Raw genomic sequence first — 23,848 nt, forward strand, 5'->3', positions numbered from 1 at the left:
ATCAATACAGTCATCAAATCTCGGGATAGGATAAGCATCTGTCTTGGCCAATTCGGATTATGGGCCACTTTCTTGAAATGTAGGAAATACCTATCAATTTCTGCTTCATCAAATGGAGGTATTAACTTAATTTCTTGACTGACACTAAACCGCTCACCACGGTTTACCACTTGATCTTCACGTTGCCATTTCTCCCTCTCGAACGCTCTCTATTTGTCTGCCTCTTCTCTCTCTTCTTTTCACTTCTTTTCTTCTCTTCTTTCTTCAATCTCTAATTTAAATCTCTCTAACTTCATCTGTTCCAGTTGTACCTGGACCTCCTCTTTCCCTAGAGGAAACCTCTTTAACTCCCCCTCATCAAATTCCTGTATAGAGACATAATATTCAACTATTTTCCTTTGAATTTCTACCTTCGTCATACTTTTCTTCAACTCAATTCTCAACTCTTTAGCAACTTCCCGCACATCATTCTTTTTAGCTTTCTTCAAAGTCACCGGGTCTGGAATACCCTAACATCCATTTGTGCTGTTTTTCTACACATCCAAATCAAAAGGGATTTTCCCCAATCAAATCAAACAGGGCCCCAACCAATTTGTTCAGATCCTGGACTAGCCCCCAATTTTGTCACATACCCCGTGACGGGTTAAAGAAGCAGCAGAAATGGAAAACACTTCGGAGTCCAGTATTGCTAGTAACTAATGGTATTTATTAGTAACTACACAATACAGTGATATAAATGCAGATAAATCAAACAGGTTAGCAATGATTATATATATGTAAGTGTGGAAATACATGAAAACCAAGCTTCTTCAAGTCTAGGGGTAAATAGACAGTCTTATGATGATGAGTAAAGTTCAGTTCAGTTCAGTTCATGGTATTGAGTTGTGTAGTGATGGAGAGAGAGAGAGAGAGGGAGAGATTTGAGTCTTCAAGTGAGCTGACGATGTCGATCTTCCTGTTGTCCTTCGAATTCCTTTAGAAGTCACCAACTGTGACCACAACAAAGGGGACCGTTCTTCTGTGGTGGAATTATCAATCCAGGTGAGGGTTGGACACACGAATAACTGCCCACCGGTCACACCCTTTTCACACTGCGAGAGCCACTGATCGATCCACCTGATCGATCCTCCAAAACCCACCGTTTCCGTGGGCACAGCAAAGCTTATTCAGTGTCCAAAACCATGCGTCTGTAGGTCTATCATCTGACCTTCTATTTATCTCACCGTGCTGAATACCAACTGTCTCTCAAGTAGCTCCTGCTTTCTCTCGCTGTAAGAACTTACAAGCAGGCAACGTCCTTGTAGAAAGTATAAACAAACTGTGAGCAGTCTTCGCCTCTCTCTCTTGCTCTCTCTTTCTTTCTCTCTCTTTTTTAACAAGGTGTCTGTGTTCCACAACTCTCTCTCTCTCTTTTAAAAACACAGTTCATAGGGGTAATTCAGGACCCCGTCACACTATCACAATTTATAGACCCTTCTGTTAAGGACAGAGGGGGTTGAGACATAGGATCTTAGAAAAGTACAGCACAGAAATGGGCCCTTCAGCCCATCTAGTTCATGCTGAACCATTTAAACTGTTTACTCGCATCGACGTCCACTGGGACTGTAGACCTCCGTACCCCTGCCATCCATGTACCATTCCAAACTTCTCTAAAAAATTGAAATCAAGCTCACATGTACCACTTGCACTGTCAGCTCTGTCCACACTCTCACGACATTCTTAGTGAAGAAGTTTTCCTCATGTTGCCCTTAAACTTTTCACCTTTCACCCTTAACCTATGACCTCTGATTGTAGTCTAACCCAAGCTCAGTGGAAAAAGCCTGCTTGCATTTAACCTATCTCTACCCCTCATAATTTTGTATATCTCTATCAAATTTCCTCTCAAGAAGGTAATTGAAGATCAAATGTTACTTAAACAAGGTTTTCACACCATTGTATGACATTGATCAATGGCTGACAGAGTACCAAGTTTCCTCTTCACCCTTAAAACAGCTTATAGGCACTCATGAACAATGAGGGTGGAAAGAAGAAGAGATTTTTTTTATTAATGATAAAGTAAAAATGTATACAGAGTACATTTATATCATAATGGAACAGAATGTTATTTATACAGTATTTTTACATTAGACATATGTATTAACTATCATCATAAGTACCACCTTCTACAAATCAACCAAAATGTACTCAGACAAATACTTACGTTGTCAAATAACACTGTGTAAAAAAAAGTTTGGATACTTCCACAGATTCTAGTAAGCCTTGGTTTACTGTGATGATGCATTTAGACCCTCACAGAAAAACTGAATCAAATGTTCAAAGCCCATTGTAGCTGAAATTATCATACCATGCTTTGGGTTCGCACCAGATAAATGTCTTCATTCACTGAGTTTGGAGCTCGTTTACGTTGTGACTGATCCCAATGGTAATGTTTTCTTACCTAAAAATTAAAACAATTTTAAAATTTGCCTTTTTTCACTCAGCTTATAGATTTTAGAAGAGAGATTCATGCAGTCTTAATTTTTAACTTATGATTTTTCACTTATTTTCATGCAATTCTTTATAATTATCATATGTTGTTTTTGTTACATGTTGTGCTAACACACCACAGCAAATTCGGAATACATGTAATACATGTATATAGTGAATAAAGATTATCCTTGCATATCCCAATTATGTTTAATAGACCTTGAAAATATCTTTTCCTTGGAATCAATATTAGTTGATATATTACCTCTGCTCTAATGCTAAGCCATTCTCTGCTCTGCTGTCTATTGATACCCCCAGTAAAGTTAATCCCAGGAAATGTCTTGATTTTTGGCAAGGGTAATAATCATCAGAGATCCATGCTAAGTCGATGTGAGCTGGCTTCTTGAATCATGGAATATGGGAAGATACTCCACAATACTGTTGGGAAGGAAGTTCCATGGTTTACACCTACCAATGATGCAGGAATAGGAATATATTTCCAAACTAGGAAAATTTGGAAGGAAAGCTGCAGGTGATGTTCCCCTTCACCTTGCCTTGTTCAGTCCAGGTTTAGGAGTTTATAGTGAAGGAACCTTGTGATTCTGGAGTCCATTTCCCCACAATGGTCCCAGAGCCCATCTCCCCAATGTGATCTCAGTGTTCAGCTCTATCGAGTGATCCCAAAGTGCATCTCCTCAGAATGGTCCCAGAACCAATCTCCCCATGTGATCCCAGGGTCCATCTCCTTTGTACGATCCCAGAGTTCATCTCCCAAATGTGATCCCAGTCTATCTCCTCAGTATGGTCCTCGAGTCAGTCACCACAATGTGATTGTCGAGTCCATCTCTTTAGTTTGATTTCAAAGTTCAATTCCCTGAGGAGGATCCTGATGACCAGCTCTACAAGTTATACTGGAGTTCATGCCTGTGTGTGAGAGACAGGACCTTCGCCTGAGTATGTTTCTGGTGAAATGCAATGCATTACTCAATGTTTCATTTCACTCATGCAATTATATAAAGAAACAAATGTTTATGTTTTTGGTTTTGACTAGGAATAATTAAACCATTTTACATCTGTACTAAAATATACTGTATGTTAGATTAGATTATGAAGACACACAGTCCTCTTTTATCGTCATTTAGTAATGCATGCATTAAGAAATGATACAATAGTTCCTCCAGTTTGATATCACAAAACACAGGACAGACCAAGACTGAAAAAACTAACAAAACCATGTACTTATAACATATAGTTACAACAGTGCAACAATACCATAACTTAATGAAGAACAGTCCATGAGCACAGTAAAAAGTTCAAAGTCTCTCAAATGTCCCACATCTCACGCAAACGGGAGAAGGAAGAAAAACTCTCCCTGCCATGCCCGACCGCAGTCCGACTCTGAGTTGTCCGAAAACTTCGAGCCTCCGATCAGCTCTCCGACACCTAGTACCGAACACCATCTCTATCCGAACGATTCAACCTCAATCTCGGTCGCCAACAGCAGGCAAAGCCTGGGATTTTGAGGCCTTCCTTCTGGAAGATTCTCGATCACGCAGTAACAACAGCAGTGAACTTGTTAGATGACTAAAGTAGAAACCCTTGATGAAGCTTGTACAATATACTTTAGCAAGGCTGTAGACAGCAATTTTCAAATGAATGTATCCTTAAATACATCTGTTCCCCTCTCAATATTTCTTTAATCGGATTAATTATCTTACTTTACTCTATAATTTTTGACATTATACGGCATTATAAATATTTGAAACAGAGGAACTTCCCGTAGAGTATTAACAGAACTAGTCCACAAATCATGAAAACAGCTACCAGTATAATCACTGTGATCATTACTGGATCCTTCAAATAAACTACTTTGCAGACATCTTTTTCAACACAATTTGCTGCACAGGTTTGGTCGTCAGGCTCTGGGAAGATAAGATAAAATATGCACACATTTATATTTTAATTTTACCATTTAGCTACAAATCAGAGTGAGCTTAATGAGTATTTTTACGGAGAAAACAATATGAAAGCTAGTCTGTTGCAGATTCCTGGTTCTGGGTTACTGTACTTATAACTGGTCAAAATTGAATTGAAAATTGGCTTACTATTAGTAAGGTTTGTAAATGACAGAGGGACTAATGCCAAAGCACTAATGATCATGCAATAAACTGATGAGGTCTGAGCAGGCTAAGTCAAAGCATAGCAAGGTAAAAATGGGGTTCCAGATGACAATATGGAGGCAGATGTTAGTAGAACATCAGACAAAGTTAGAAAATCAAAAGGTTGAGCATTGTGCGACTAGTGTCCTGAGCTGTGTATATTTCAACGCAAGAGGTATCGTAGGAAAGGCGGATAATAGTGCTGAAGTTGAGGTAGCTAGTTTACAAACAGAGGCAATGTGTAGTGAGGAGAGGCACTTGATAGGGCAAACTTGCAGTCAACAGGAGGAGATGCAACGTAAAAGGTGGACAAAATTAAAAAGGGTAAATACAGTGCTGAAGGTATTATATTTGAATGCACACAGTATAAGGAATAAGGTAGATGAAATTGCAGCAGAGTTGTAGATTAGAAGGTATGCTGTTGTAGGCATCACTGAATCATGGTTGAAAGAAGATTACAGCTGGGAGCTTAATGTCCAAGGCTACACATTGTATTGAAAGGACAGGCAGGAAGGCAGAGGGGTGCAGCAATGCTCTGCTGGTGAAAAAATGAAATCAAATCATTCGAAAGAGGTGACATAAGGTCAGAGGGTGTTGATTCATTGTGGATAGAGCTAAGGAACCACAAGGGTAAGAAGACCTTGATGGGAGTTGTATACAGAATCTCAAACAATAGTAAGGATGTGGTCTATAAATTACAATGAGAGATAGAAAATACATGCCAAAAGGGCAATGTTACAATAGTCATAGGGGATTTCAAAATTCAGATATATTGGGAAAATCAGGTTGGTGCCTGATTCCTGGAAGTGGAGTTTCTAGAGACCCTACAAGATGGCTTTTTAAGGCAGCTCAGGGTTCATCCCACGAGGGGATCAGCTATTCTGGATTGGGTGTTGTGTAATGGACCAGAATTGATGAGAGAGCTTGAGATAAAAGAACACTTTGGGGAAAGTGATCATAATATGATTGATTTCACCCTGAATTTTGGGAAGGAGAAGCTAAGGTCAGATGGATCAGTATTACAATGGAGTAAAAGGAATTACAGAGGCATGAGAGAAGAGCTGGCCAGAATTGATTGGAAAAGAACACTGGCAGGGATGACAGCAGAGCAGAAATAGCTGGAAGTTCTGGAAACCATTTTGAAGGCACAGGATATATAAACCCAAAGAGAAAGAAGTATTCCAAAGGAAAGATGACACAACTGTGGCACAACAAGAGAAGTCAAAATCAACATTAAAGCCAAAGAAAGGACATATCACAGAGCAAAAAAAAAATAGTGGGTAGCATTTAAAAACCAAAAGAAGACAACTAAAAAAGTCATTAAGAAGGAAAAAATGGAATAAAAAAGTAAGCTAGCCAACAATATTAAAGAGGATACCATATTTCTTATGTTTCTTAAGATACATAAACTGTAAAAGAGAGGCACCAGTGGATAACAGACCACTGGAAAACAATGCTGGAGATATAGTAATGGGGACAACGAAATAGCAGATGAACTGAATAAGTATTTTGCATCAATCTTCACTGTGGAAGACATTAACTGTATGGTGCAAGTCCCAGGTATCAGGGGGCATGAAGTGTGTGAAGTTACCATAACTAGAGAGAAGGTTCTTGGGAAAATGATAGGACTGAAGGTAAATAAATCACCTGAACCAAATGGTGTACATCCCAGCGTTCTGAAAGAGGCGGCTGAAGAGAATGTGAAGGCATTTGTAATGATCTTTCAAGAATAACTAGGTCCTGGAATGGTTGCAGAAGACTGGAAAATTGCAAATGTCACCTCACTCTTCAAGAAGAGAGAGAGTCACAAGAAAGGAAACTATAGGCCAGTTAGTCTGACATCAGTGGTTGGGAAGATGTTGGAGTTGATTATTAAGGATAAGGTCTCAGGGTACTTGGAGGCACATGGTAAAATAGGCTGTAGTCGGCATGGTTTCCTCAAGGGAAATTCTTGTCTGACTAATCTGTTGGAATTCTTTGAATCAATAACATGTAGGATAGACAAAGGGGAAATCGTCAATGTTGTGTAATTGGATTTTCAGAAGGGCTTTGACAAGGTGCTGCCATGGTATTACAGGAAAGATTCTAGCATGGATAAAACAGTGGCTCATTGGCAGGAGGGAAAGAGTGGGAAGAAAGGGAGCTTTTTCTGGTTGACTGCTGGTGACTAGGTGTTCCACAGGGGTCTGTGTTGGGACCGATTCTTTTTACGCTATATATCAGTGATTTGGATGATGGAATTGATGACTTTGTTGCAAAGTCTACAGATGAAATGAAGATAGTTGGAGGAGCTGGCAGTTTTGAAGAAGTAGATAAGCTACAGAAGGACTTGGACAGATTAGGAGAATAGGCAAAGAAATGGCAATTGGATTACAGTGTTAGGAAGTGTATGGTTATGCACTTTGATAGAAGAAATGAAAGATTCAGAATTCAGAGTCAGGTTTATTATCACTGGCATGTGACATGAAATATATTAACTCAGCAGTGGCAGTTCAATGCCTTACATAATATAGAAGGATAATAATAATAATAATAATAATAACAAATAAAGAAAACTTATTCGGTATATTATACAGTATATGTATATTGAATAGAATAAAAATTGTGCAAAAATAGAAATACTATATATTTTTTTTAAAAAGTGAGGTAAACTGCTTTCTAAATGGAGAGAAAATACATAAAAACTGAGACATAAAGGAACTTGGGAGTCCTTGTGCATGATTCCCTAAAGGTTAATTTGCAGGTAGAGTCTGTGGTGAGGAAGGAAAATGCGACATTAGCATTCATTTTAAGAGGATTAAAATATAAAAGCAGGAATGTAATGTTGAGACTTTATTAAGCACTATGGCACCTCACTTGGAGTATCGTGAGCAGTTTTGGGCTCCTTATCTGAGAAAGGATGTGGTGAAACCAGAGAAGGTTCAAAGGAGGTTGACGAAAATGATTCCAGGATTGAATGGCTTGTCATATGAAGAGCATTTGATGGCTCTGGGCAGTATTCAGTAGAATTCAGAAGAATGAGAGGTGACCTCATTGAATGGTAAAAGACCTTGATAAAGTGGATGTGGAGAGGATGTTTCCTATGATGGGAGATTCTAAGACCAGAGGACACAGCCTCAGAATGAAGGGGTGTCCTTTTAGAAAGGAGATGAGGAGAAATTTCTTTAGGCAGAGTGTGGTGAATTTGTTGAATTCTTTGCCACTGGCAGCTGTGGAGTCCAAGTTTTTAGGTAGATTCTAAGGCAGAGGTTGATAGATTCTTGATTGTCAGGACATGAAGGGATGTGGCGAGAAGGCAGGAGTTTGGGGCTGAGAGGAAAATTGGGTCAGCCATGATGACATGGCAGAGCAGAGCCGATGGGCCAAACGGGCCAATTCTGCTCCAATCTCTTATGGTCTTATATAAAAGTTATCATTTGAAGAAGAAACAACTAACACAGAAGAAAAAGATTGTCAAAATCTGTTCTGAGAGCCAACATAAGTGGCAAAATTGAAAATGGTGCTTGTTTTAAACAAGTTTGTAAACTGTCCTTTTGAAAAAAATCAGCTTACTTGTTCCTGCATCAGAAAAACAAACTGTGGGTGGTTGTTTTAAAAGAATATCAGTGAAAAATGATTGAGAAATTTCTTCAATGAAGTACAATCACTACTGGAAGCGGTTCAGCTTATTAAACACAGCATTGAAAGACAGCACCAGATAACGTTGATTTCTTGTATGAACTAATGAAACTTCTCGGTACAAAATTTAAACTCTTTATTCTCCTCAATAGATGCTGCCTGACTTGCTGAGTTCCTCCAGCATTTTGGGTTTATATACAACTCAGCCTTTATCTGCTAAAGTCAACCTGAAATGGGTCTTAAACCCAGAACCTTTTCACTTAAAGCTAACACAACTATGGACCAACAGATTTCTGTTTAAAATATTAATATATTACTATTATTATGAACATTATTACATGTTGCATTATTTTTTATACTGTAGGTTTCCAAAGAAGATAATTATTCCTTAGAATTAAAATTTTAATGAATAGCAAAAGCACATCTTTTCCACAATCAAAGAACAAATTTGTTGGTGTCATGCTCAACTAGAATAGACCACAATAACATGAAATAATCCTCCTGGCTCCCAAGAATTAAAGTTATTGTTAATTGACTCCTCATGCTTTGTTGTTTTTCCAATCCACATTTAAATCAATGCCGTTTCATCCAAATAAAGAGAGGGCAATCACAATTCATTGCTTCCTCTTGGAAATTCAACTATGTTCTGGATGGAATTTTCTTATAAATTATTATGAAGGGCAAGACTGAATATTGCACTTAAAATGCAATTACTTCAACTTCATTTCTCAGAACAATGAAAAGAATTTTGACTAACAAACTGCCGATTTCCTTACAGAAAGATCATTAGAAGCAAAGGAAATTTTGCTTGGGATATCAGTGCATTGAAAATAACTGGAAACAAAGTGACATCTGAGCAAATACATATGTAATTTGTATATATACGTAGCTTTTTATCAGCAGTTTTATTTCAGCCTATAATAATGGAAGAAAACTTCATGCATGAAGTATACCTGATACAAGAAGAAGGGTTCCTCTTCCATGGAAGTCAGAAAGTTTGGCCTCTTTGATCCCAGTGGTACAATAATAAAAATTAGTATCATTTATCTGGAGATTTCTGAACTGAATGGTGACACTTTCTTCATCTTCGATTGTCTTATTACAGTTGAGTCGATCCCAGTATGATACTGCAATGTGTGCAATTTCATTTGCTCCAGTGAAATAACACAGATCCTCCGGTGATAGAGGATTCTTTTTAAAGTGAGTACCCACTACCTTTCCATTCCTAACTGTAATTTTACACTTTATTGTAGCTGATTCTCCTTTTTTTGCCAGTTTGGAGTGTGGAAAGTGCTCAACAGAGCCATCTGTAAAATTACACAATTAAAAATATAGTCAGTGCAAAAATGAAGGGACCAATAAGAAATACTTTAATGTGAATGTTTTCCTAATTTAAAGATAGATAGAGAGGATGAGGATCATCATGTGATCACTGATGAGGTGCCACAGGACAAAGCTGGTTCCCTGTAAGAACTTAGTGTTGAGAATCGTTACATTGGGTCCTGCAATGTAACTTTGTGTGTTGTACATTGAACCCCAGGTCATAATTAATCAGAATCACAGGGTATTTATCATTTTGTGTTCTGATTTTGATTTCATGAAGCTAGCTAGTACAGATTAAATCACGCTTGCATCTCTCAATGCTCTTTGCCTTTATCAGCTGTGGGAAGCCACTGAGTAGAGTCTGATATCTTCATGATGGACTACCACATATTCAGATTCTCCAATATTGTGGCATTTTTTGGAATGCCATGGTAGATGAGGTGAGCAGATGAGAGTGCCTTGGGAATAAGCAGTGACAAGTGACATATTCAGGTCCGTGTACAGGCGATAATGAGAGGAAATAATGCTTAAACTGGATATGAGGGTGTCACCAGAACAGAAGATTTAACATACAGTCAAGTCAGTCAGTGCATCATGCAATCTTATTTCAAATAGCTGCAATAGAAGTCCCCCATGTTACTCTATGTCTCATTGCTGGTCATGAAAACTATCAAACATTTACTTCCTACCTCATACTCACACACTCAAAAAATTTCAACATTCACATCCTGACCTCACAATTAGATACATTCCAATCAGTAAAATAAGGTACATTTCAAGGTAGTCTTTCACACATTTTCCTCACTGCTGACTGAGAAGGTTCAGACAATTTTGGTCTCAAATAAGTATATAAATATAGTTCCAAATAATGGTTCAGAACTCAAGCACACACTGAAAAAAAGATAGGAAAGGGGGCAATAAACAATAAAAGCGGACAAGCACGTGATTCTTGCCTTGCAGGTGGCTATCATTCTGAAATCTGCCACAAAGTGTACAGTGGAAAAAAACCTTTCAGGTAAATGAACTCTCTTCATAACTCTGATTTCTGATGAAAGGTCAATGATCTGAAACTTTAACTTCTTCCAGATATTTCCTGATCTGCTGATTATTTTCAAAAGTTTCTATTTCATTTGATTAACGCTAATTTGTACGCTTTCAGCAAAAGGCTTTAACACATATTCGCTAACGAACAATATGATAGTTTTCTTCAGTACAAAGTCTCCAAGATCATTGGGTTTGCAAATGGTTCTTCCCAATCTTTAGTCATAACTTAATATTTATTTTGGCCAGCTTAAGCTGTGATATTTTGCTCTGCAGTAAACATTGCAATACAACATCTTTTCATTGGCTTCAGTGTCTTCCTGAGTATCATTCTCCTCTGCAGCTTTCCTATGAAAATATTAGTCTTGTGGTAAGTATCTCCTTACTTGCATTTCATATCAAAGGAATCTATGAAAGCCAAAATACCGCAGATACTGCAAATCTTAAATACATACAGTAAATGCTGGAAATACTCATCAAGTCAGACAGCCTCTGAGGGAAGAGCAGCAGCATTAATGTTTCAGGCCTTCATCAGAATGGGGATGAAGGAAGACCCATCATCACCAACATTTTTTTCGACGACTGCAATTTTCTATGTTCTTTCTTTCTACTGTCATGGTCAAATTTTTGCCATACTACCTCCTTTAAGATGTGACATCGTATATGTCCAATAGTATTCAGAATCTTTTTTCCTTTGTTTAATGATTGCAACTGTAATTGGTATTGTTATTACTTTTTGTCACATGTACTGAGATACAGTGAACAATTTAGCTTTGCATGCCATCCATGCACATTACTTTAAAACGCAAGTACATTGAGGCAGAACAAGAACAAGCAGTAAAATAACGTTACATATAGTGTAACAAATATGAGGAAGTGCAATGCAGATTGGCTTTTAAGTGCAAGGGCTGTGATTAAGGAGATTGTGAAGTTAGGAGTTCATTATTAACATACAGGAGGTTATTTCAAGAGTCTGATAAAGGTGGTATAGAAACTGTCCTATTTCTGAGTCGACAGTGTTTTCCTGGCTCGACAGGAGGTGCTATTCTATACGGATCTGTACTGGGACACCTGCTCTTCGTGAGTTTTAAAAAAGATTTGGAAGAAGTGGAAGGTTGCAGATAACACGAAAGTTGACGATGTAGTAGATTTCACAAAAGATTGCAGTAGATTAAAACAGGACATTAATAGGATGCAAAGCTGGGCTGAGAAGTGGCCAAAAATGTGTGAACTTGAAGGCAGAGCACTGGGTGAGCAGGATTCTTAGCAATGTGTAGGAATGGAAAGATCTTGGGGTCCACAACCACAGATCCTTTAAGTTGCCATACAAGTTGATAGTTTGTTCAGATGGCATGTGGTGTGCTGGCCTTGATGAGTCTGGGATTGAGTTCAAGAATCACAAGGGCTATATGAGAGGGAAGAGTTAGACTGAGCTTAGGGTAGATTAAAAGTTCAGCACAACATTGTGGGCCAAAGGGCCTTCACTGTGCTATCATTTTCTATGTTCTTGGTTCTTTTCAAGAAGAGGAAGCAAGGATAAAGAATTCTCAGACTATGCATTATTCTTACCAGAGTGCATAAACCACAGTGATTTTAACACAAATTTCTAATTAGATCATAAGTGACGAAAAGATTTTAAGTTTAATTGTTAGAACAAAAACAAGTTTTAAGTTTTTGAAAGTGCATGTCTTAACCCTGATAAAGGGTCCCAGCCTAAAAGTCAACTCTTTATTCCTTTCCTTAGAAGCTGCCTGAACTACTGAGGTCCTCCAGCATTTTGTGTGTGTTACTCTGCATTTCCAGCTCTTGTGTTTAAGAATTTTTTTGCTGGCTCTGTCTTCTATTAACAATTATTCAATTTTAAGCATTAACAAATTTTGCAAGTTATCAGTATTGAAACTGCTGAGCTGATCATCTGAAGTACAGTATTTCAGAAACATGATTGATCCAAAACTTTAATTCTGTTATTCACTTCTCAAATCCACAGATACGGCTTGCCAAGCTGAACAATTCCCAGCATTTTAAATTTTAAATTTTATTTTTCCAGTTTCTGTTTTTGCTCTTCAAAATTTTTGGAAGAGTTGTTGAGGCAAATGCAATGTTAAGGTCTTTCTTTATTATTTTTGTATATTCAAATGTTCTAATGTAGTTTTGGTTTCATTTTAATAAGTTATTTTAATATTGTAATACTTTCTAATCCAACAATATTATGCGCAGCTCTCCGGTGAAAATGACATCGTATCTGTTAAATAGGGGCCGTGGACAATTCTGATTTGATGGAGACAGACGTGAAAGCACAGACGAACATCTGGAGAAATTTCCGAAATGCCGGTTCCCTGCCGCTGTTACTGCACAATCGAGAATCTTCCGGAGGGAAGGCCTCAAAATCCCTGGCTTTCCCTGCTGCTGGCGACCGAGATTGAGGTCAAATCGTTCCAATAGAGATGGTACTCGATGTCGGAGGGCTGATTGGAGGCTTGAAGTTTTCGGTCGACTCAGAGTCGGACTGTGTTCGGGCATGACATGGAGAGTTCTCTTCCTTCTCCCGTCTGCGTGAGATGTGGGACATTCGAGAGACTTTGAACTTTTTTATTGTGCCATGGACTTTTCTTCATCAAGTTATGGTATTGTTGCACTGTTGTAACTATATGTTATAATTATGTGGTTTTGTTAGTTTTTTCAGTCTTAGTCTGTCCTGTGTTTCTGTGATATCACACTGGAGGAATATTGTATCATTTCTTAATGCATGCATTACTAAATGACAGTAAAAGAGGACTGTGTGTCTTCATAATCTAATATTGTGTCCCAGCTTGGAGCTTACAAATATATGAAAAAGAATCCTCAGATATTAACTTAAATTTTCACCTATTCGATTAACTGATTTCCTATCAGCATAGCTGCATTTGGCTATTTATTCACATTTTTAAATTAATTCATTTATTTGCATGCTAAAGACCAGAAGGATTGAAATATATAGTCTGACATGTTGTTTACACGTTAATTGCATCATTTAGGGAATTATAAAAACATTGATTCGGAATTTTGCCAAGGAAAAAATTAGAAAGTTCTATTCTATAATAAAAATCACGGTTGAAATTAATGCTTTGAAAGAATAGATTTCATTTTTAATATTTGCTACTAATATAGAAACATGACCCAAATGTACCACTGAAGTGTGAGAAAATTGAACACAAAGCTATATAACCTAGATTAGAAAAAAAAATGTGCCTGACATTCTTTGAGAGAGAAAGAGAATCATAGAAGGGTCTAGAGTAGGAAAAGAGCTTGTAAAATGCAATGCCAAAGATACACTGCATGTGTCAGTTATTTTAGATTAATTTACATTCCAGAAAAGGACATGAAGAGGAACAAGCACATGTTGTGGTAAAATGTTTAGTATAAAAGCATTATTTATAATTTGAAAGATTTCATAGGAAAATGTTTCCTACCTGGGCCCTCTGCAGTAGTCATTGTGAAGAATAAAATTGGAAGATAGAGTAACATTAGTACAGCCATATTTCCTTCTCGCAAGTAACTTCTGTGAAACATCTTGAAACAACTGTTAATTACTGCCTGATCATCCTACATCAGGAACTTCCTTAAAAGGCAGGCCCCCATGGTGTGCTCAATGGTTTATGCTTTGCTGTCATTTTCAGTAAAGGTTATTGTCCTGCCAAATGTCATTCATCCATTTTATTTGTTTAAGTGATAAAAATTACTTAATTCTTTACAACTCCTCCTTTGGAGGGTCAGACACCCTGAGCCAATAGGGTGGTCCTGGACTTATTCCTGGCATAATTTACATATCACTATTTAACTATTTATGGTTTTATTACTATTTAATTATTTATGGTGCAACTGTAACGAAAACCAATTTCCCCTGGGATCAATAAAGTATGACTATGACTATGACTACTATGAATCAAATTTCCATAAATACAGAAATATGATCAAGTACATGTAACCCTTGGGCTCGCCCAGTTCGTGTCCGTCTAGGGAAATCAGCCTTCGGCCCTGCGAAACTGGCTAATCATGTTTGTGTGGATGCTGTGTAATGTACCCCCGGTTACAAACCCACAACGCAAAATATCAGACAGTACACCATATGCAATTAAATAATTGAACTTTATGAATCTTAATCTGAATATAGGGTTAGTAATGAAAATAAAAAAGGGCCCAATTCAAGTCAAAGTTCACATTGGAGTTCACTCAGTCGTCATTCTTCCACCATCGATTTCCTCCGAGCGTCGCCGACCTTCGGACCATCAGATCCCAGTCCACTGCGTCTGGCGGTCTACCAGTTCTCTCCACACGCGTCTTCCCTCTTCATCTCTCCTCGACAAAAACCAAGAAAAAAACATCCTTCCAGATACACAAGACAAAGCAACAATCTCAAATTGGTTAACATGCATAACGATAGTCCTGTTATCTCCAGCTATAACCCAAACATCTCTGCTACAGGGAAACCGTTACCTCAGCAGTGAACATCACAGAGAAGCCATTACATTAGCTTTAGCAATGAAACATTACAAAGGAGCCATTACATTCTCCCCCCACCAAATTTAGTCATGTCCTCATGACAACGAGATAATTCGCCAACCCTTCCTGCAAAACACAAAGCCCAATCCAGGTGCAAAAGGCAGTGACGTAGCTCCCCAGAACAGTGGAGATCATGCCCTGTTCTCCAGGTACTACATAGGCCAACTTATCTGGTGGTCTCCTCATTCTTTGAGACCTCCGTACCTCCTCACCTAAATCTTCAGACTCGGACGCTACTGGGGATACTTCAGGTCTACTTGGCGAGTCCTCCCTCGATTTATCACTCATGCCCCAATGCAACTTGGAGCCCTCCGTCCCATGTCCAGGCCCGGCTTCCTCTCCTTCAGGGTCCTGCTGTAACCCAGGCTGCCCACAGATAGCACCCCCCCCCCACTTCACCTGACTTAGTGGGAGAATGGCCAGGAGTCTCTTCCTCAATCCATGGGGAGTTAGCAAAAGGCAGCATGTACCACATCTCCAGATCATCATCCTTTGAATCAGTATCCCCCTCATGGGTGGAGCCCAGCCCAGCCTCTCCTGCTGTGGGCCCTGCAGTCACCCCACGTTTTTGCATAGTCCTCTTACTAGGTGTAGGCTCCAAGTCGGACTCTGGGTCTACCCGCCCCTCTTGTCCCGAGGCAACAGGTGGTTCCGATGGAGAATCTTGACAGGCCCATTCCCCTGCTCTGGTTTCACCCAAGAAACTGGTAGGTTTGGCATCTGACTCTCCACCACATAGGGTATGGCCACCCAGCGGTCAGCCAACTTGTGCTTTCAAATTCCTTACAAGGACTTGGTCTCTCAGCAGGAGTTGGGAGAACTTCACTTTTTGATCATACCTCCTCTTATTTCCTTGGTTTTGCTTGGCAGCCGCGACCCCAGCCAATTCATAAGCCCTTTTCAGCTCTCTCCTCATATCAGACACATACTTCAGATAAGGCTTCGGTGGTAAGTCACCCTCATCAGTCCCAAAAAAAAGGTCAAAGGGCAACCTCACCTCGCGCCCAAACATCAGATAATATGGCAAGTACCCAGTAGCTTCATTTTGTGTACAGTTGTAACAGTGAACTAGATGCCCAATATGTTGACTCCACCTGCTCTCCTTGCTGATCTCCAGGGTCCTGAGCATGTCTAGCAAGTTGCGATTAAACCTCTCAGGCTGGGGATCGCCCTGTAGGTAATAGGGCATGGTCCTCAACTTCTCAACTCCAAGCATGCCCAATAACTCATTAATGAGTCTGCTCTTAAAGTCCCGTCCCTGGTCACTAGGTATCCACCTGGGAAGGCCATAATAAATGAAATACTTCCCCTATAACACTTTTGCCACTGTAGTTGCCCTCTGGTCCTTGGTAGGAAAAGCCTGAGCATATCTGGTGTGGTGGTCCACGATGACTAAGACATTTGCCATGTTGCTGGTATCAGGTTCTATGGACAGGTAATCCATACACTCCAGGTCCAGGGGCCCTGCACTCTGCAAGTGGGACAAAGGAGCTGCCCGCGTAGGCAGTGTCTTCCGCTGTATGCAGCGAATGCACAACTTGCAGCATTCTTCAACCTCCAACTTCATTCAGGGCCAGTAAAACCGGTCTCTGAGCAATCCATAGGTCTTTTCCACCCCCAAATGTCCAGCATCATCATGAAGTGACTTCAACGCAATCCTCCAATACTTCTTGAGCAGGACCAGCTGGCAATGCCCGGGTCGGTCTGGGGGTGACGTGACCTGGTATAAGGTCTGGTTCTTCAACTCCGTTGGAGGCCATTCTTCAGTAATGGAGGCACCAAAGCATGTTTCGTCTTCTCCACCTGAGCCATGTCTCCCTTTTCGACCGCAGACCAAATAATGCCAATGCCCGGATCATTTCGCTAAGCAGCTACCACTTCCCCAGAACTCAATTCCGGCAGCTGATTTCTCTTCAGAGCAGTCAGGTTACAGTAAACTTGGGGGATGGTGTCATCAGAAGCCCCCAATTGATCCACTGCTCGATCCTGCCTCTCCTTTCCCTCTGCCTTCACGGTGATGGCAAACGGACACATGGCCTTCACCCCAGGGGCAGGAACGCTCTCCCACTCCTCGTCCCTGTCCAGTCCCTCATGCACCCGTCAGGACAAAGCATCAGCATCAACGTTCCTGCTTCCCGGCCGGTACTTCAGGCTGAAATCATAGGCGGCCAACGCTGCCAACCACCGATGGCCTGTGTCATCCAGTTTCGCCGAGGTTAGGATGTAAGTTAGGGGGTTGTTGTCCGTCCTCACCTGAAACTTGGCCCCGAAGAGATAGTCACTCAGTTTATCCACCATTACCCATTCCAATGCCAGGAATTCCAACTTGTGCATAGGATAGCTTCTCTTGGAGGGCGACAAACTCTGGCTGACAAATGCCACAGGTCTCAACCCGGTGTCTTGATCCTGATAGGACACCCCCTAAACCCTCTCGGCTGGCATCTGTGTGAAGTACATACAGCAATCGGGAGTCTGCAAAAGCCAGCACCGGTGCCTGGGTCAGCAGCTCTTTCAACGACTGAAAAGCCTCCTCACACTTTACATCCCACTTCTGTCCGAAGGGCTCTGACAGGTTTAGATATTCTCCACCTTCCTGTCCTTTTTACCCCCTTCCCTTTCTTCCCCAAGGGAGGGAAACCACACAGAAGCTGATTCAAGGGGAGACTCACTTTGGCATGGCCCTTCACGAATCTCCGATAATAACCACAGAATCCAAGGAACGAGCGCAGAGTGCTCACAGTCTGGGGCCTTGGCCAAGTGGTCACCGCTTCTATCTTGGCTGGGTCTGTAGCTACTCCATTGTGAGATTATGTGTCCGACGTAGCAAACAGATGTTTTGCAGAACTGGCACTTGTCCAGGGAAGAGGTACAGTAATGTGACCTGCGACCCGGTGTCGAGTATGGCTTTAGCGTATAATCCCTCTATCCGTAGCAACACACTGGAACGTGGTCCCACTAAGCCTTCAGGAATAGGGTCTTTTGCTTTCCGGAGTTCCTTCGTTCATTGCTGGGAACGTGTTCCCCCAGAGACGCCAGACCGTTCCCTCACTGGGTCTCCCCTAAGTTTCTCGACACCTCTCCCTGCTTAGATGCCCAGGGAGCTCACTCTCTGAGGGGCTTCCTGCGGCTCACATTCCCACCAGAAGTGTCCCTCTTCCCCACAGTTATAGCACACGCTACCGGCCGCCCCTCTTCTCTCGGAACCCCAGCCACCCTCAGCCCTCTGCATATTCTGTCCCCTTGGAGGGGGGCCCTCACTACCAGACCTATCATATGGAGGGTCTACACCTGCTGTTAATACCCGGGACATCTCAGTTCTCAGTTCTGCCACCATCTCCTTTACCATTCCTTGGGTTGGGCTGGCCCTGGTCACTTCACCACAAGAGGCTACTGCTGAGGACTGTACCCTGCTGACGGAGTCCTCTCGCGGCTCCAACGCGTTCTCTTCCTCCCGCAGCTCTCTGATCAGCTGAACAAATGAGGGAGGGGTGCGCGTTTTACCTTTAGAAGGTGTGTGACAAACAGCTCAATGTGAATGTGATTCCTGCTCATCCTAGTGCCAGCTGGCTGAGGATTGGATAGGCCCTGTGGCCAAGTGGTTAAGGCGTTAGACTAGTGATCTGAAGGCCATGGATTCGAGCCTCGGCCAAGTCAGCATGTGTGTCCTTGAGCAAGGCACTTAACCACACAGTGCTCCAGTGCTACCCAGCTGAGAATGGGCGCCGGCAAAAATGCTGGGGGTTAACCTCGCGATAGACTGGCGTCCTATCCAGGGGGGAGTCTCGTACTCTCAGTCGCTTCACTTCACGGAAACTGGCATAAGCACTGGCCTGATGGGCCACAAGGCTTGTGACAGACTTTAATAATTTAAAAACCTCTTATCTTCTATTTACATTATGAGAGCCCTCTCAGTTACAATGTGTTTTGTTCTGAATTCATTTCACGGTTGAGCTGTTGAAAGAGACTGTAGATCGTCCAACAGCCCTTAAGCAGGTACCCGGGATCAACATAATAGAAGCTACTGTACCTGATGTAAATAGGGGACAGATTTTTTTTTATCAGGATGTTCAATAATACTGGCAACTGACTTGGAAAATAACCGTGGTAAACATTTTGATGTCTTGACCTGTGGCTTTTGGACAGCAAATTGGCATTTTATAAACTAATATCACTGCCTGCCAAAGCAATTATTAGCAGAATTGTGATACAAGGTTATCAGGTACTTAGGAGGAGCCATGTAGAGTACAATGTGTACTATTCAAAGCACAAGGAAGATATTCATGTTCCGAAAGAATGTTAAAGTCCTGGTGTTAATGGTCTGATATGCTTTAGAAACAGGTACAAAAGCCATAGCAAAAGAAATTCTGAGTGATGATTCCATGGACTTGACTTAGAAAAGTATATGAAATTGTGAAACTTGTTAACAAATGTTAGACTTTGGTAAATTAAACAGAGAAAGGGAGAGAGAGGGAGAGAGAGAGAAAGAGAGAGGGAAAGAGAGAGGGAGAGAGAGAGGGAGAGAGACTGTGAGAGAAAGGGAGAGAGAGAGAGATTGTAGCTGAAGATAGAAGAGGTATAAATTGCAGAATGCAGAGGTCAGAATGGTCAATGACGGTTTTAGTAATTCAAACCATATCCATTAGTTTTTGGTCATGTAGGACTAGCAGATTTTCTGGACTACATTAGATTAGATTGACTTTATCTATCACATGTACTTCGAAGCATCAAAATATACAGTGAAAAGTGTCGCTTGCGCCAGTGCCCAACACAGTCCGAGGATGTGCTGGGGCAGCCTGCAAGTATCCCCATGCTTCCTGCACCACCATAGCATGTCCACTCTAACCTGAATGTCTTCGGAGTCTGGGAGGAAACCAGAGCATTTGGAGGAAAACAAGACAGTCATGGAAAGAATGTACAATCTCCTTACAGACGGCAGTGGGAATTGAACCTAATCACCCATCACTGGCAGTGTAAACTATTACATTAACTACCATCCTACTGGGCTGCTCCCATTCCACTCAGACATTTCCTTTTTAATTGCAGGAAGCAGATTAAACTTGGCAACTCCCATTCAAACAATTCCAGAACCTTTGCTTTGGTTCATCTCAACATGATTTTGATCGGTTTGTTCATGTTTTGAAACCATATCTGATAAATTTCTATAAAGAACTTCAGTCATGCAGCTTGTCATGATAAAAATTTAGCCATTATTCGTAAGAAATCGGTTCATAGTTCATAATGGATCAACATTTTTTTAAAAGAATTAGCCTCTGGCTGTGAAGGTTATGTATCAACATCTAGCACAGAGCCACTCATGTAAGATGCCATGAATGTATTTTCATTGAAGGAGCGGTTGTTTTGACTAAATGCAAGTACTTATGCGGGTAATTAAGACAACTGAAAATCCCCTTAAGCCAAATCTGTCTACTAAGTAAAAGATATAGTTGCATCCTTCATGCTCATTTTTTAAATTTCTAAATAATTTGTAAAAAGATCTAAAAGAAATCTAAAGGAAGTGCATGGCTTTATTTACCCTCATAGTGTCATCCACTCTATGCAATCATGGTGTTAACAGTCCTGTCTTCTTCTTCTTTGGTTGTCCATCGAAATCGGATGACGACATCCCTCCTTTAACGGTAAGATCTTTGATGACTACACTGTCCTATCCTGGACGCACAAGCTCTGGTGCAGGTGGGACATGTATATGTGGTAGTGGTGGCAACCATGGCTGCATTTCTCCTGGCTCTCTTCTGCTGTCTTCTGGTTGTTCTTTCCATCTCCAGAATACGAACCCCGTCCCTACACAGCCGCCACCGAACGGCACGGCCAGCAGTAATATCCTCCAGGTCCTCGGGTCCGATCCCGCACCTCCTCAAAGCATTCTTCATCTGATCCTTACAGCCACTCTTCGGCCCTCCAGCCGAGCGTTGACCATGATGCAGCTGGCCGTATAACACTCTGCGGGGTAGCAGACATGGGGGCATCCCTATCACGTGCCCCAGTCACTGCAGCTGACGCTGGGTGATCATGGCCTCAATACTCCTGCAGTTGGTCTTTACAAGTATTTCAGTGTGAGGCACCCGCTCACGCCAGGTAACTTCCAGGATGCGCTGGAGGCAGCTTATGTGGAAGCGCTCCAAGGACTTGATGTGACGGCTGTAGGTTACCCAAGCTTCACAGCTATAAAGGAGGGTGGTGACACAGACCGCTTTGTATATGGCGACCTTTGTGGAGGGACAAAGGCTCCCGTTTTGAAAGACTCTACGCCAAAGTCTCCCAAAGGCAGTTGATACCTGTTTAATGTGGCTCTGGATGTCGTTGTCAATGCCGCTATCCTCAGAGAGAATGCTCCCCAGGTATTTGAAAGATGGCACCACTGACAGCTTTTCATCACCAACAGTGAAGGCAGGTAGAGTGGGTGGGACACGGCACCCCACCAGCAAACCACTCCTGCCCTGTGGCACTGACAGCCAGCCCCATCCTGCTGTACGCTCTCACCGCCACTGCAAGGACAGTCTGAAGATCCTCCGGAGTATGGGCCACAAGAGCACAGTCATCTGCATACTGCAGCTCCAGGACCCGCTCTCTACGGAGTTTGGTGGTTGTGCGGAGCCTCCTGATGTCAAAGAGGTTGCCATCTAATCTGTCGTCCACTGCCACACCGCTGCTGTCTTCAGTCTCATTGTGGAGAAGCTTGGTAACACACAAGAGGAAGATGTTAAAGAGCACTGACGCTAGCACACCCCCCCCCCCCGCCTCACCCCTGTGCATACAAGGAAGGGCTCGGACTCCAGTCCTCCCATGGTCACCCGAGCAGTCACCCCACCGTGGAACCGGCGGAGGATGTTAACAAATTTATTGGGACAGCCAAACCTGAGGAGGACATCCTATAAGAGCTCTCTTTGCACAGTGTTGAATGCTTTGGAGAGGTCAACAAAGGCCATAAACAGGTTCTGATGCTGCTCCGGGCACCCTTCCTGAAGCTGCCGGGCTGTGAAGATCATGTTGATCGTGCTCCTGCTCTTCCTAAATCCACACTGTGATTCAGGCAGCATTGACTCGGTGATGTTGCTGATGAGTCTCTGAAGCATCACCTTAGCCAGGACCTTTCCAGCAACAGAAAGGAGTGATATGCCCCCACCACTGCCGCAGATGGCCTCACCACCCCTGCTCTTACAAATGACAACGATGCTTGCATTTCTCCGTTGCTGTGGGATGATCTCATCGGTCTTGGCCTTGGTGCTATACTGGTAGAGGCTGCGCATACCCATGTATCCTCCATTCTTCAGTAACTCAGCAGGGATATTGTCAGTGCCAGGGACTTGTTCTTAAGGGAATGGACAGCTGATAGAACCTCCTGGAAGGCTGGTGGTAAACTGAGGTCATGGATAGGAGGAAGTTCAGGCAGTTCGTCCAGGATGGTGGGGTCTGCAACAGAGTCCTGATTAAGCAGGGTGTTAAAATGCTCAGCTCACCTCAGCAGAATGGTATTCTGATTCTTCAGAAGTGTTAGACCATCTGCTGTTTTCAGGGGAGTAACACATCGATTTATTGGGCCATAGATGATTTTGACAGCATTGTAAAAATTATGCATGTCATTATTATCAGCAAAGGACTGGATTTCATGTGCCTTTTCAGTCCACCACTTATTTTGTATGGCCCGTATTGCCTTTTGCACTTTCCTCCGAGCTGCCTGCCAATGCTGCCTGATGCTGGTGGATGACGGGTTGTCTAAAGTTGCCCGATGTGCTTTGTGCATGTCCTTAAGCAAGTTGTGGATGGTGTCTGAGTTATCGTCAAACCAGTCTTGGTGGGTCCTGCTCTTATGGCCGATGGATTGGGATATGGCCTCATAGAGCGCAGAGCTGCTATAGGTCCACCGTTGTTCCATGGTATTTTCTGAGCTCAGACAAGGTTCCAGCTCCCTTAGTTTCTCAGCTAGGATGCGTCAAAACATATTTCTTGCTTCTGTCTTTCTCAGGCGGTTACAATTTAGCCGCTTTTCATTGGGTTTTTGCAGCCGCAAGGGGTTCGAACTTTCATATGGAGCTTGGCCACAATCTTATGGTGGTCAGTCCAGCACTCTGCACCTCTCATGGCACGGGTGATGAGAACATCCTTGATGTCACTATGTCTCACAATGATGAAGTTGATCATGTGCCAATGTTTAAGGCAAGGGTGAATCCACAAGGTCTTATATTTTGCCTTCTGCTGGAAGATGGTGTTGGTCATGGTAAGGTTATGCTCAGAGCAAAGAGTAAGTAGCCTCATGCCATTTGCATTCACCTTGCCAATACAATGCCTACCTAGCACTCCACTCCATATCCTGTTGTTCTACCCCACCCTAGCGTTGAAGTCCCCAAGCAAAAGGATCTTATCATACTTAAGGATCCAGAAAAGAGCTTCATCCAATGTCTGATAAAAGCATTCCTTGGCCTCATTCTCAGATGGCAAAGTTGGTGCATAGGCACTGAGAAACGTGGCATAACGTTTCTTTGCCAGGGGGATACGGAGGGTCATTAGTCTTTCTCTAATGCCAACAGGTGTGTCTGTGAGACTTGGTAGAAAGGTGTTCTTGATGGCCAATCCTGCTCCATGGAAATGTTGTCCACCTGGGGGTGAAACCTTTCCAGAAGAAGGTGTAACCCATCCCCTCCTCTGTTAAAGAGCCTTCATCCAGGAGCCTGATCTCACTCAGGGCA

At 42.0% G+C, this 23,848-nt stretch overlaps 1 protein-coding gene across 2 annotated transcripts; it reads right to left on the minus strand.

Annotated features, from left to right (window-relative positions):
* Positions 1 to 619: 619 nt before the first annotated feature.
* Positions 620 to 14,270, minus strand: LOC134336507 (uncharacterized). Of its 2 annotated transcripts, XM_063030776.1 has the most exons (4): positions 14,057 to 14,270; positions 9,197 to 9,550; positions 4,291 to 4,388; positions 620 to 2,437 (listed from the first exon to the last, which is right to left on the minus strand). In XM_063030776.1, the coding sequence occupies exons 1-4, from the start codon at positions 14,154 to 14,156 to the stop codon at positions 2,339 to 2,341; spliced, it is 651 nt and encodes a 216-aa protein (XP_062886846.1). In that variant the 5' UTR covers positions 14,157 to 14,270; the 3' UTR covers positions 620 to 2,338. The 2 variants fall into 2 exon arrangements, 1 of the variants encoding a protein (XP_062886846.1); XR_010015810.1 differs by lacking the exon at positions 4,291 to 4,388.
* Positions 14,271 to 23,848: the final 9,578 nt, after the last annotated feature.

The sequence above is a fragment of the Mobula hypostoma genome, chromosome 22 (genome assembly GCF_963921235.1).
Source record: "Mobula hypostoma chromosome 22, sMobHyp1.1, whole genome shotgun sequence".
In the NCBI taxonomy this organism is placed as follows: domain Eukaryota; kingdom Metazoa; phylum Chordata; class Chondrichthyes; order Myliobatiformes; family Myliobatidae; genus Mobula; species Mobula hypostoma.

What these genes read in the sequence shown, in the direction of transcription:
- LOC134336507 (XM_063030776.1), bottom strand. Translation starts at nt 14,156, where the DNA reads ATGTTTCACAGAAGTTACTTGCGAGAAGGAAATATGGCTGTACTAATG. An exon ending in GACTACTGCAGAGGGCCCAG is followed by an intron (nt 9,551 to 14,056) that starts GTAGGAAACATT and finishes GTAATTTTACAG; the next exon opens with ATGGCTCTGTTGAGCACTTT. An exon ending in AACCCTTCTTCTTGTATCAG is followed by an intron (nt 4,389 to 9,196) that starts GTATACTTCATG and finishes TTATCTTCCCAG; the next exon opens with AGCCTGACGACCAAACCTGT.